The sequence below is a fragment of the Tachypleus tridentatus genome, chromosome 13 (assembly GCF_004210375.1).
Source record: "Tachypleus tridentatus isolate NWPU-2018 chromosome 13, ASM421037v1, whole genome shotgun sequence".
In the NCBI taxonomy this organism is placed as follows: Eukaryota; Metazoa; Arthropoda; class Merostomata; order Xiphosura; family Limulidae; genus Tachypleus; species Tachypleus tridentatus.
In genome coordinates, this window is record NC_134837.1 from 235,814,196 (window position 1) to 235,829,190 (window position 14,995).

The 14,995-nt window shown below is 35.2% G+C and overlaps 1 protein-coding gene across 5 annotated transcripts in view; it reads left to right on the plus strand.

Annotated features, from left to right (window-relative positions):
• Positions 1-3,996, plus strand: part of Cul1 (cullin 1) — a 60,469-nt gene extending 56,473 nt beyond the window's left edge. For all 5 annotated transcript variants that reach the window (XM_076482236.1, XM_076482235.1, XM_076482239.1 and 2 more), the window contains exon 20: positions 780-3,996. In XM_076482236.1, coding sequence (XP_076338351.1) covers positions 780-860 — 81 coding nt within the window. In that variant the 3' untranslated portion in view covers positions 861-3,996. The remainder of the gene's footprint in view (positions 1-779) is intronic.
• The last annotated feature ends 10,999 nt before the right edge of the window (positions 3,997-14,995 follow it).

Below are 14,995 nucleotides of genomic sequence, written 5' to 3' on the forward strand. Positions count from 1 at the left end.
TTTGATGTAATCATAACTTTGATTAATCAGTTTTCAGAGTAATTGGAAATGTTACTTTTAGTTGATTACTGTGCCACTTTAAGCATTTGAATTACCCAGTTCTTGTCGAAACATAAAAGTAGCACGTTTTTTTGTTGTTGAATAGTTTTGAATATCTCATCAAAAATGTATTTACAGAATATTTTTTCTGATATTAAGGGTAGTATAAAAGAATTTATCTTGTTTGTCTTGACGTTTAAAGCTGTTAGCTAATTTCTTTGTGTTTTTTTAAAAAAAACATACACTGTTTTACTGAATGCGGAAGTTACCAGACGTTAAACTTTATCAAATACAGTTTGTCGTTAGTTAAAAATTTTCATATCAGTTTCGTTTACTAACCCATGATTGCATGTAGTAGTTTGTTTTTAAATTATTAAATATTTGCTCATAAAATGTTCAATACAATGTAAATGAATGAAAATAATATAGCATCTTTACTGAACATTGTATAATTGAGCTTTTGTAACACGAGGATTTGCAGTAGACTGTGCCAAAACTTGATTAGCCACCTGCATCTCGGGTTTTTTTGCTTATACAACAACCATTATTTTTCATTAGAATTGAACTTTTTACAACTGATCGTATAAAAAAAAACAGATTATTTTTATGTTAAAATTACAGTAAGGTGAAATCTAATGAAAAATTAATACAAATAAAGCATGGTGTTTTCATCTACTGTTTAGATAATTACAATGTTAGAGGAATGTTTACTGACAATGTGTTTCTCCTTTCCTTTGCAGAAATGTATAGACATTCTTATAGAGAAAGAGTATTTAGAGAGGACAGAAGGACAAAAGGATACATACAGCTATCTAGCTTAATCAGTGGACACAACAGGATCGATTAACTTGTGCCCTAGGTAGCTACACTGCTTCAAGTTGCTGCATGCAGACAGCAACTAAATGTCCTTTGTGCCTGTAACATGAGTATGACAGTTGAGGTGAAACAGGCAGAAAATGTTGTAAATACATTCTAGCTTCTGGACAGTTGTTGGAGACTTGTTAATATTCTTTTGCTTGTTTTTGATGCTCCTCAACATTTGAGAACTTTTTTCTGTACAGTTTTTATTTCTTAGTTTTATGCTGTAAGAATCACTGGGACATCATTTTTAGGATGGGTCTATTAAAGCTTAATAAAATATTGACTAATATTTGTTTCCAAAAAACTAAGTATTTAGTTTTTTTCTTTGCGTGTGCAGGTCCATTTTCTGTGTAAATTGTTAGTGGTTTAAGATTTGTTTATTTATATTCAAACTAATTTCAGATTGCTTTTAACATTCTTTTTCTAAGAAGACAAGACAAAAAAAGACGTGATGAAAAGTGGCATATTTAAGTGATGCACATTTTTGTTGGAAATGGTGGGGTTAAAATTCATGCTGTATCACCTAGCTCTGAAATAGCATGGTGTATCAATATGTATGGAACTGATGACTGTTGAAATAGATGGCAGTTTTGTTAATCCCCTGACAAAGCATTTGAATAAATTGTATTTAAGAAACTTGAAAATTATTAAACTTTTGTTTATAGCTACATGGTGAATGAAAGGAAATAGTATAAATGGGTGTTTTGATCTTTCTTAGGGATACATAACTGAAAATGTGTTATTTGAATTTGTTTCAGTGTCTCACACTTATTTATTACTACAATTAAGTTGGAGTTCTGTCTACATCTAACGACTTTTACAGAACCTGAAAGGCATTGGGTGTTTTTGTTAAGAATTTTGGTGTCAAACTGGCATCAGTCTTGATTAGCCAACACCAGTACACTTTGTAACAATTAATATCTTCATGACAATTAAGTACATTCTTTTCCATTAATGCCCCTTGGTTTGATTGTTATTAGGGTAGTGTACAACTTTGAAGAACGGTAAGATTATATTTCTCACCCAAAATATCGAACACAATATGATATATATAACTTTGTGATCAGTAATAGACTTAAATATTATAGCAGTAGTAGTAGCCAGGTTAATAATTATACAAGTAGCAATCGATAGAAGTAAATATGACTTTCAAAACACTTCTGTTGGTGCCATAAAAACGGTAGTTGTTTTTACAAGGGCTAAGTAACAAACAGACTAAATAGTAAAATTACATGAAACTACTGCACAAAACGTATGACTTAATACATTTTCAATTAATATTGGTATGTATTGAGTGAGATAATTGGTTAAGTTTATTCTAGTCTGTTACTTTGCAATCTTGACTAATGTTTGATTTAATTTAACCGTGTTTTTTTGGTTGTTTTTTTTACGTGAATGGGGGGGGGAGATTAAAAATTTAATTATTGGTACACAAGTTTATAAAATGAAATTGATTTATCGATTTTGTGTTTGGTAGTTTGGTAGCTGCCGTTAATTAAGTTTAACAATAGTGTTCAAGAAGTGTATGGTAACTAATTTTTGAATGTTTTACAAGGTTAATGTCTTATTATCAAATATTTTTTGTAATGTGTTGGATACTGTGGAATGTACGTTAATATGTACAGCTAAGTTAAATCTAATCTTTTTTGAACAAAGTAGGCTGTACTTTGATATATGAAACCAATATTCATTAGTGTGTTAATTTACTAAACACACACACACACACACACACACACACACACACACTGTTCACAAAAAATCTTAATTTTTGTAATTTTTCTAAATAATTTAAAAAGTATCAAGTGTTTCATTACTAATGTACCATTCGAAGTACATCAATCAAACTTGTACTCTTCACTCAAATTTTTAACACAGACACGTGCTTTTGGCAGCACAGCATGTTGCTAGCTAAATATCCAGAGCGTGCCCATGACAGATGTGCTCCCTTGGAGGGTTGAAATTTGTACAATTAAATTAAGTATAGCAAGTTTTTATTTCTCTTATATATGCAAAGGTGAGGAATAGAACTCCAAGGACTTTGCTCTCCTGTTAGCTCCAGGGTTTTTTTTGCTTTAGTTATCTGTCACTTTATTAAAAGAAAACCTGGTGACTACAGATTTTCTTAAGTTACTTTTTTTTTATTATTATTATTTTGCAGCATTGAATTATGATACCAAAATTAAGTATGACAGTTTATTTTTCCTGAACTGATGTAAAGCAACAGAGAATGAGGTGAAAAAACAATGGCTGCAGACGTTAGCTTCTGTAGTAGTTTGCCTATAGATCAATAGTATAAGTTTTAAAATTATCATTTTCCCTAGTCTCAGATTTCTTGGCTTTTTACTTACAGTTTTAAAAATCTTTGATTTAGAAAGCACCTAAAAGCAAAGTTGGTGTAGAAAGGCATTTTTAAAAATTGAGGACTTTGGTTGTAATGAATATAATAAACATTGCAACATGAAAATTACAACAACCATATATAAATTCAGCAGTATTATTACACAAACGATTCGATCTTCAAAAGGTATACAAAGCTTTAGAAATGTCTGCAATCGTAACCTACGCAAATGTTTTTGTACTCAAGTTAGTATTTCAAAATTAAAAGATAAGTGCACTGATAAAATGGTTTACGGAAAGATATTCTGTGGACAGTCTTAGTAATGCGTTATTGTTTAGATAATTTGTGATCATAAAACAAAGCCAAGTAAAATATAGTTTGCTGTATTCTAACAACTTTAAACTGAGACATTATTGGTGACATAATATTTTCGTATTTTTGTGAATAAAGGGATTAAAAATCTTTGAATCACTCACGAAAATATGTTCAGTACGTTAAAGTATAAGAACAAGTAATGATGTGGTTTATTCCAATAAAGAAGCAGGTAAAATGTAACGTCCATGGATTTACTAACTTTGGTTTAAACGATTTTGGAGACCATATCTTCATTTAATGAGGGTAATTATCTTCTAAAAGTAAATTCTGATATGCTTAACAGTAATTTTTTTGAAGTTCCATAAAATAACACACTGATCTCTGCACTTATATGATGTAGGCCTGAGGCCGAAACGTCGCTAAATAAATTGTTTATAAGAATATACGAAGACAGTGTTTATTTTTGTGTATATTTATTGTAAATATTGTGGTAGTTATAGCCCACTATTTTTTCGTAAACTTTGACGTGAAAGGGATTGTTACTTACTTTCTAACAGTACAATGTTCTGTTGTTTTTTGTGTGTTTGGGGGATGGGGTGGGTGAAAGGCCGACTTTTTTCCTATGTTTTGTTTCTTTGTAGTTTATTCAATAATTGAAGCTAAACAATTAGAGCTTGAAGAAAAAACGCTATAAATATGTACTGGTGTTACTTGTACAGTGATATATGTGAATATTTAATGTTACTTGTACCACTGTTATTACTACTAAATGCGTTTATTCTCCTCTTATGATGGAAGTTCAAAAAACGAATGTTAGTATGTTTATACATCAGTTACCAGTTGTGAGTTAACGATATGTACTATATTTATGCCAGGGAAAGCTTCAACTTGAGTAAAGGAGAAAAATTAGTTTTTACAAATAAAAGAACGTGAAAACATTTCACTGACGTGGTTGCATTAACTCGGTGAAACTGAATTTACCAATTTTCTTGTCATGCAGTTTAAGTTACCTTACTGGTTACTCGGTTTTCGTTTCATTATTTTGAAATATTGAGAGTATGGAAAACAAAAATCTATATTCTTAAAATCACATCAGAAACGTGGATTTACTATAAATAAATAGACAGGTTAGCCCGAGAATGTGAACCGACTTAATGTTAAGTGTAAAGTTATATAATGATATATTTGTACTCTGACTACCGTATGTATCGAAGCTCAGTTTTCTATATTATAAGCTCTCAGATTCACTGCCAAGCTATTTAGGAGTGTTTCCAGCCATGACAGACGCGTGTTATACATATTAGATATTAGCAAGGCACAGATGGTTATTTATATAAAACAATAACACTTTCATCATTGATGTTAAAGAATTAAAAAACAACGAGCACACTCTTAAAAACATCAACGCCACGTGCTAATATTTTGTTATTTTTCAATAACTTATCCGAGATGAACATATTCTGAGTTTTTTGGTACGCTTAAACCCCTTAAATATTTAATAATTTGCACAGCAAACCTAGTTAAATGTTATTGAGGTTTATTAGTAAAATGAAAACGTAAAAAAATATTAATCTGCTATTTTATAATAAATCTAGTCAAATGTTTTAAAAGACGTTTGAACAAATGCATATTATATTACTTTATAAACAAACTTTCAGTTATGAAAAGTTTCCTATAAGCAAATTTTTAATATAAAATTAGATTGCTAAATAAGGCCAGGAAGGAACTCGGGCAACGGGATACATGTTAAATTAGAAAATACATTCAAAACTTGTAGCGTCAGGTAAAAACAAACAAAAGAGGAAATACAGCAATTCATTTTAGTAACAGAAAGCAGAAGCCATTAAATTGACAGTTTATAGAGAATTTTATGGAATCAAAGATGTACTACTAAGGTATTCATGAACATCTCGCACAAATTTGAGGAAGGACTTCAGATTTAAGATGATAATGAAAAACAAACACTAAGTTTGAACTCTACCGAGAAGAGGTGTATGCCTGGATGGTAGGCACATTAGAGGTACACGCCAAACTGAGAAAGAAAATATACTACTGGCCAAAGTCTTAAGGCCAATGAATATAAAGAAAAAATATGCATTTTGCGTTGTTAGATACAACCATTTATTTGAGTAGAATTTCGAAAGATGAAAATAAAAATAAACTTTATTTAATAGGGAAAACGTGAAAACTATGAAATTAGCCTCAATACCAGCTGATCAAAAGTTTAAGACCATACCAAAAAGAAGTCCTAAATAGGGTAGGAAATGCCCAACAAGAGGTCTCAGTAGTGAGTTGCACGGCCGTCATTACAAATAACTTCAAACATTCGCTTTGGCATGATTGATATGAGCATTTGCAGAAGGCTGGCTGGAATGTTGTTCCAAGTGGTGAAGATGGCTTCATGAAGATCATGCACTGTTTGGAATTGACGTCAATTTCTATAGACTTCCCTTGTCATCCACCCCCAAACATTTTCAGTGGGGTTCAGTTCGGGCGAACACGCTGGATGGTCCAAAAGAATCACGTTATTTGCCATGAAAAAGGCCTTTGTCATGCCGGCATTGTGGATTGCAGCGCTGTCCTCCTGAAAGATCCAGTCATTTCCACACAAGCGAGGGCCTACAGGCAATAAGGATGCTCTCTCCAACACGCCAACATAGTTAGCTGCTGTTTGACACCCCTGTATAACCTGAAGCTTTATTGTTCCATGGAAGGAGAAAGCACTCCAGAACATGATGGAACCTTCTCTGGTGGAATATCCTTATTGTGCCAGTAACGTTGGAAGCCATTTGGACCATCCAGGTTAGTTTTCTTCTCATCAGAGAACAAAACCTTCGTCCACTTTTCTGCATCCCATGTTTGGTGCTTCTCAGCAAAGTTTAACCGAGCTGTTTCGCGGTTTAGAAGGAGGCGTGGCCTTTGAAGACGTTTACAGTTTTTAAAGCCTTTCTCTCCTACATGCCATCTTATTGTTCTTGAGCTACATTCTGCGTCCGTAAGGGCATTAATCTGGTTTGACAATCGGCTGGTGTCATGCCAGACAACCCGTAGGCATAAAAAGATGTCTTCATTCTCACTGTAGTAGTGGAACATGGAGCAACAGCATATGTTCGAGATTGATTTGGGGACAATAACTTTAGAATCTCATGGTAAAAAATATTAATATTTTCCAAATGCTGCATCTCTTTTTTCACTCACTAAGGGCAAAAACGAAAGTAAGAGAGGCGGTAACCACTGAAATTAATGTAACGTGGTTCCACTCATAAGCGTCGTGGTCTTTGCCACGAGCAAACATCAAAGAACCATGACATGATGTTTTTTAATGCCAAAACTGTAATCATTGTAGAGGGTTAGGAATGTACTCCTTGAAGGACAAGCTGTGACTGGAATCTACTTCTTGAAGTTAATTTATATTTTTGTATTATCTATGACATTGTTATCCAAGATATAATTCACTTTAAGACAATAACTATTACACAGAGAAGAGTGAATCGAAATTACCTAAAGATGAGAATAAAAAGGACCCCCAATTCATTCTGAGAAGTTCACAGGTGAATGCTGAGTGACTTTTATCATTTTAGCAGGTGTAACAGAGCTTCACACTCTGATTATCCACTGAGAGAACTGAAGAGTGGCCTGGTTCATCAGGAACTGCTAATAATATCATTCATTTTCTTGCAGCTAAGTTAGACAGAAAACAGTAATTGAAAGCTGCCAAGAGGTGATAACCAACCACGATTATAGGAGACTTCCTAATGTAGTCTGTCCAGCAAGTCCTATAGGCCAGTATGCAGTACTTCCAAGGCCTCATAACATATAGATTCAGTTTTTCCAATTTCCTGATGATATCATTGCTATAAAAAAATGGTAAGCACGTGGAAAATTGTTCTGGCAACAACCACGAGAAATAGCCAAATGAAACAAATTACAGTATACATACAAGGGCTCAATAAAGGAAGACTTAGATTGCTTTCTAAAGCAATTTTTTTCCAGGTAGTTACTTGTATTTCATAAACTAGAAACAAACAGTATAGTTTCTGTTGTTTTGTTTAAATTGTCCGGCATTAGATGCTGTGAAATGCCTGGAATCTGACCAGCTGTGCAGGTCATAAACCACTATAACAAAGTTACATCATTGCTTTGGCCCAGTATAAGATAGAGTGGTGTACTGAATAGAATTTAAGGCTAATATGTAAGGTGTCCATGAAAAACTTATCCACATATTCCGATGACATTTGCATTCTAAAGTATACCCCGTCAAGGCGTGTTATACCTGCTTAAGTTGAAGAAAAGGATTTGGCCACAACATAAAACAGGTATTTTACTTTTGTAGCATAAGAAAATTACAGTTCTTGTACTTGAAAACGGGAGAGTATGCAATGGTTTGCTTTATTTGGAATTTTGCTCAAAGTTACACAAGAATTATGTGCTATGGTCGTCTCTAATTTAGCAGTAAGAGTAAGAGGTAGCTAGTCATCACCACCCACTGCCAATTCTAGAGCTAATATTTTACTAACAAACAGTGGAATTGATCGTACATTATAACACCTCCGCGACTAAAAGGGTAAGCATGTTTGATGGAATGGGGATTCGAATCAGCAACCTTCAGATTGCGAGTCCAGCACCCCAAACTGCATGGAATAAAATCACATCTTCAATCCTTAAGTCTTGAGATTTCTGCACCAGAGGAGGATTTGGATAAAACATATATACAGAGGGTTAAGCACGTTATATCAAAACGATTTTGTAGCCCTACTACGTCGTTACATCTCATTTCGCTACACGTAGTCATAATTTTTCTGATAACACTACTCATAGTTTCCATTTCTAAAGGCCCTGTCACAATGCTGTTACATCTAAAGAACACCAACTGCTCTGCATGTTTTTCATAATAGTGATGACTGTTTCTAAGTTCCAGTTTAAACAGTCCAATCACATAAAAATCCACTGTCACTGTATTCTATGATATGACTGGCATGTCTTCATATGGAATAATAATATCAGCTTTATTCTTCAGCTGACTGAAGTATACGACGATTGTAGTGAACCCATATACATTTGTGGTCGATTCCAGACAGATATAATTTTTACACATATATTTTTCTCTACAAGTGGGTTTTCTCGTCATCATAGATATAATTTTTATAATATTTCGTTCTGTTCTTTGAGCCATGTGTTTACCACAGCTAAGTATGAATTTTTCAGGTATTTTTTTACCACTTTGATCCATATTCCTTTTTTCCTATACTATTAAATATAAGGGGTATGTATGTCTTGAAAATTCTATATCTCGAATATAAACATATTTTTATGCTCAAAATATATGAAAATTTTGAGTCCGAAAAGGCTTTTATATACCAAACCTAAAACAGAGATATTTTTGATAGCATGACATTGATACCGTTCAGCTGCGACTTTATATCGACCGTGATTGTTACGTGACATTTTACTAGTATATTCAAAATCGTTTTAATATAACGTAACCAGAGATATCTAATAGCTAAATATTTCTTACAATATGATTTAATTCTTCCAGAGTGCACTTTTCACCTCTGTTGTTTGGTTATTCTATAATTAAAAACAGAAAGGAGAAAGTCTCCATATATTCCTAAACCTCTACAGGACTTTTGTTACTTGAGAATATTTCACTATGAGACACCTAATATGAGGAAGAGCCGATCACGGCCCATTGGTAAGCATCCCAAAACATGTATCTGCAGGTCCTTCATTTGCATCCCGTTACAGTATTAAAAAAAAAAGGCTCCGGACTTTAGGGTCTCAGTGCGTTATAAAAGTGATGGTACATTAAAACAGATCACATCATCCAAATTAAGCACGAACATATTGACATTAATGCAGATTCCAACAGCCTAGCTTTCTCAAATTGTCAATGAAAAGCTAAAACAACTAACAAAAGTACTCCTCAAACTAAAAAAACTCTGCTCAGCGTGAGCTTGCTTGTAACCTAAAATGTATTATATTCAGTATTCCAAGATGTCTTGTAATTTTAAAGTACAACTATAAAAATTTTGTTTGCTCATTTTGACTATTACATAATTCAATACAAATCTCAATTGGATTTTCTTTCTAAATTAAAAAAGACGCGACTGTTTTTTTTTAAATTATGATTGACTTTATCAAAGCTAACAACCTAGAAAGAACTAAAATTTAGCCTAGTAATAAATCTAACTAACATAAAAGCTAATGTTTTTCACGTCACGCTTTAAAGTTTTATAAACTTTAGACATAAATGTGGAAATACAAAGTAAGTAGATCCTTGTATTTTATCTTTCTTTCTTGTTTGTCTGTAGGACACTCAGTTGAGAATCCTTTTCATTACTTTCTCTACTCAAGAACAAACTTCCTGAAACTGTCTGTGGTCTGTCATCTTGTGGATCAACTTTATTCAAGCCTTAGAACAATGGAAAAAACCGCATGATAAGGTCAAAGGTCAGTAATATATAAGTATCTGAAAGTTATAAGCTAATAAACGTTTATATAAAAAGTAAGATACATTCTGTAAAATGCAACAAAAATAAAAAAATAAAATGTGCCTTATATAATTTTTTAGATAATAAAATCATATGTTTTTGGTATGATATTTCCTCATAACCCATAACTGTAAAATTATTCTTCACATCCATGTGTGGTACTTTTAAGATCATACCAACAAATATCTACTTGATCTCCACAAAGTCTAGAGAAAAGTAAAGTATGTAGTATTTACATATTACACATGAAGAAGTTATCAATATAATGTAGTTATAACTGGAACTTTACTGTGTCAAAGATTGATGCATCGTAATAGTTAAGTACATATTGTAGGTATTTGTATCTGTGTTACAATACAGTGTATCTTGGAATGTTTTTCATTTATTTATATGCAAAACGCATCTTTACATAGAAGAGCGAACAACGTTTCGACCTTCTATGTAAAGTTTTTCATTTATTTTGCATATAAATAACAAGTGGGTTTCTCGTCATCACTGATTATTTTTCATTTATTACTCACCCTGGAAACACATCACCCACATTTTGTTTCATATTTGATTACTTAATGTTCTGGTGATCTTCACGTTTTCGTTCTTTTCCTTTAATTGTATGACAGAGTTAAGTATTGCTGGTATTGATTAAAATAAACTGAGTTATTATAGTGCTTAAAACTGTAAACTTTCAACTTGATTTATGAAAGGCTCATGTATGTTAACAAATGATGTATTATATACAGTTTTTAACACAAGATATGCCAGAAAGTAATTGAGTCCTTCAGGCTGGTTTCATCTAAGAGGAGTCATTCAGATAGCTGTGTCTCACTCTGAATTATTTATGGAGAAGGATAGACTAGAATAATAGTAAGTGTATAAGGAATAAAAGGTTTTTACATACTGTACTTCTGATTATACCTTCCAGTTTGTTTTGAGGTGATGTAATATTTTTGGTATAAATATTGTTACTTTTGTGAGGTATGCAGAAACTTGTTTGAACAAATAAATGACTACAACATTGCCTGCTAGAATGAACAAGCACTAGATCATTGTTCAAAATGTATAGAAACAGACATATGGTTATAAATTAGCTTGAGTGTCTACTATCAATTAATAATTTAAAAAAGTAATTATTTAGTATACATATGTTTTCTACATTATTCATAAAAGATGAGCTGCTTCTTTTTTATTGTCCAATCTTATTTTGACATTATATTAATCAACTTGTACATCATTACCATAATTGGGAATTGTGTTTTATTCAGTTATTTCAGAAAATGCTAAAGAACTCTCAGAATTAAGAGAGTCTTTTGAAATAGTTATTGACCACACGACTAAGGCGGTAAGCGACTGTTATTATTAAATCATTATAATATGAATATCTTCAAATATAACCCCTCGATGTGGATTCCTGTACGTGGTGAGGGGACGTCCCAGGGAAGATTCTGTTCTTTCAGTTTACCTCTTCTGAGATCTAAATATCCACCCACATATTTGCTGTGTGTGGCGACCCGTGAAGGAGAGGAGAGGATCCTGGTGGTTGAGGGGTCCAATCATAACACACCACTTTGTCCTTGAATTCCTACAGAGGGGCGGCCTAGGGTGGCACCCCTTCGATCATTCGGCTGGGGTCAACCAAGTACCAGTGTTGGAAGTTCTCAACAGGTGTTGTGGACATATCTGATGCTGGTGTTTGGGTATAGTGCTCACGAAACCCTGGCATTGCAGCAGTGTCCTTGCTTGACATTGTAGTGCATCCCTTCGTAGGGCTACATGTTGGGTGTGGTCAGTGACCAACAAAATTTCCTTTTTTATTATGGATCCTCCAAATAAAAAGTTAAATAAAATAGTGTAAAAACAGTCTGTCTTGAAGTTTCTGAGCAGCAATTTTTTATTCAGAAGGGACTGGAGGAACTTGCTGGCTCTCCAAAGTCAGTAAAGAAGCTTCGATCTTGAGACATATTGGTGGAAACATCCACATCTCAACACAGTGAACTCCTGTTGCATTCAAAAGCTATTGGAGATATACCTATTGAGGTTACACCTCATGCTACATTGGATTTGTCACAAGGAGTTATTGATGAGAGGGATTTGAAGAACATCCCCGAGTCAGAGATTCTCGCTAGTTTCTCCACTCAAGGAGTTTCTACAATGAGGTGTATCTCCATTCACAAAGATGGAGTTACATTGCCGACCAATATCCTTGTTCTGACATTTACATCACCACGTGCATCTGCCACCATCAAGGCAAGTTATCTTAATTGCAGGGTACGGCCGTACATTCCAAACCCTCTCTGATGTTTCCAGTGTTAGAGGTTCGGTCACTCAAAGACGTCATGTCGTGGTTCCCTGGCATAAGCTTCTTGTGGTGGCAAGGACCATAATGCCTATGAGAGTAAAACAACCACATTGTGTCAATTGCAATGGCACTCACCCGTCCTACTTTCGTTCTTGCCCTAAATGGTTGAAATAAAAAGAGGTGCAGCGTTTGAAAACGATTCATAACATTACTTACCCTGAGGCTCGAAAATTGCTGTCCACCTCTTCATCTCGGACGTATGCTGCTGCACTTTGTTCCACAGCTACAGAGGGAGTACAGACAGATCTCTGTGTGCCTCCAAGAGAATCGTTTTCAAAACAAATGAAAAGCTTTTTGACCTCCATGGTTAAAAAAGATGATGAATCAACTTCTACACCTATCTCTGTCCCTTCCATACATTCCACCAAACCACAAGATCCACATTCTTTGGTTCCAGGTACAGGCATTTCCTTGGATCCATCTTCTTCCCTCACCCCAAGATGCAAAAAATCATTTGTTCACGTCCTCAGTCACTGGAATCCTCTTCTAACAACAAAGACCTGCCAAATCGATCCAGGGCAGGATCCATGGAGGTTGATAGACCTCTCTCGAATAAGGACAGTAAGGTAAAAAGACGTGGTCGTAAACAGGAGGGTTCTTCAGCTAATTCGCCTACACGTCATTAAAAATGACCACCTTGATACAATGGAACTGCCAAGGTTTACGTTCTAATTTGGATGACATCAAAACACTGATTGCTTCCTACCATTCTGTATGTCTTTCCTTACAGAAAACATTTCTGAAACCTGCCGATACAGTCACCTTTTGGCAGTTTTATTTGTAGAGAAATGGCAGACTGTGTGGTGGCACTGTTGGTTGATCACCATGTGCCCATCATGTCTTTGTCACTCAACACACCCTTGGAGGCCGTAGCCATCCCTCTTTCCTTGGGTCATACCATCTCTGTTTGTTCACTCTACCTGTCATCTGGAGAGACATATGATGAATCAGACCTTGATGCTCTCGCTGAACAGTTGCCGTCTCTCTTCTTCATTCTGAGGGACTTTAATGGACATCATCCCCTCTGGAGAAGTGCTGATATTGATAGGAGGGGTTGTTCTGTAGAGCGTATGCTCTCTGATCACAACCTTTCTCTTTTCAATATTGGTTCTTCTACTTATTTTCATGCACCTAGTCAGTCCTTTACTGCTATTGATCTCTCAGTTTGCTACCCTTCATTATTCTCTCATTTTTCATGGAGGGTTGACAATAATCCACGAGGCAGTGATGATTTTCCTATAATTTTGAAAGACTGACTGTGGTCGAAGCCACACGACCAGCGTCCCTCAGTGGAAGCTGGATCAGGCAAACTGAATCTCTTTCACTGCTCTCATAGAACTTGATCCTGCCATCATCTGTCAGCCGTCAACAGACGATTTTGTGGCAGCAGTAACTGACTGTTTTCTACAAGCAGCTGCTCAATGTATTCTTGAAACCTCGACATGTTTTCGACTATATCATTGTCCATGGTGGAATCCTGCCTGCCACACGGGATGGAAGGTTCAAAAACGGGTCTAGAATACTTTCCGTAGGTATCCCACACTTTCAAACTGCATCGCTTTCCAGCGGGCCTGTGCACATGCTCGGTGGGTAAGACATCAAAGCCAGAAGGAATCTAGGATTAAGTTCACATCTGGCATATTTTCTACCATCAGTTCCAAAGTCATATTGGACAAGATTCGAAAGGTCAGTGGGAAATACCATTTTGTCCCCCTCTCAATCTTACTCTCTGATGGCCAGGAGGTAGCTGATATCTGGAGCATCGCCGATACTCTAGGTGAAAGCTTTTGCTGGGTATCTAGCACTCCTGATTCTTCCTACACCTTATTAGACATCAAGACTTGGGCAGAGCGATCACCTCTTTCCTTTCGAGCTGATTGTCTCTGTAACTATAATCGTCCCTTTACACTGGTGGAACTGAAACTGGCTCTTCATCGGTCTGGCAGTACATCAGTTGGACCTGATGATATACTATGACATGCTGCGCCATTTATCTTCTGCTTCTCTTGATATTCTTCTAATTGTTTTAAACCGCAACAAGCAGGAGAATGTTCTTCCTGACGTCTGGCCACAGGCTATTGTCCAACCTTTCTCTTAGCCTGGGAAGGATCCCAAGATTCCTTCAAACTACTGTCCAATTACTTTGTCGAGCTGTCTCTGTAAGACCTTACAGAGGATGGTTAATGCTCATCTTGTTTGGTTCCTCGAATCAAACAACCTCCTCTCGCTCACCCAGCGTGGGTTCCAACAACAGTGCTCCACCATGGACCACCTGATTCGACTTGAAACGTCAATCAGAGAAGCCTTTCTTAAACAACATCTTTTATCAATATTCTTTGACATTGAGAAGGCTTATGATACAACATGGAGGTATGGCATTTTGCAAGACTTCCATATATGTGGGTTATGTGGCCATTTGCCCATTTTTATTAAACATTTTTTAATGGACAGGAGATTCCAAATTCATGTGGGTTCGACACTTTCCCGTTCTTTTCTACAGGAATTTGGAGTCTTTCAGGGCTGTGTTTTGAGTGTCACACTTTCAGTATAAAAAATAATGCCATCACTGAACAACTCCCTCTCACTGTTGCAAATGGG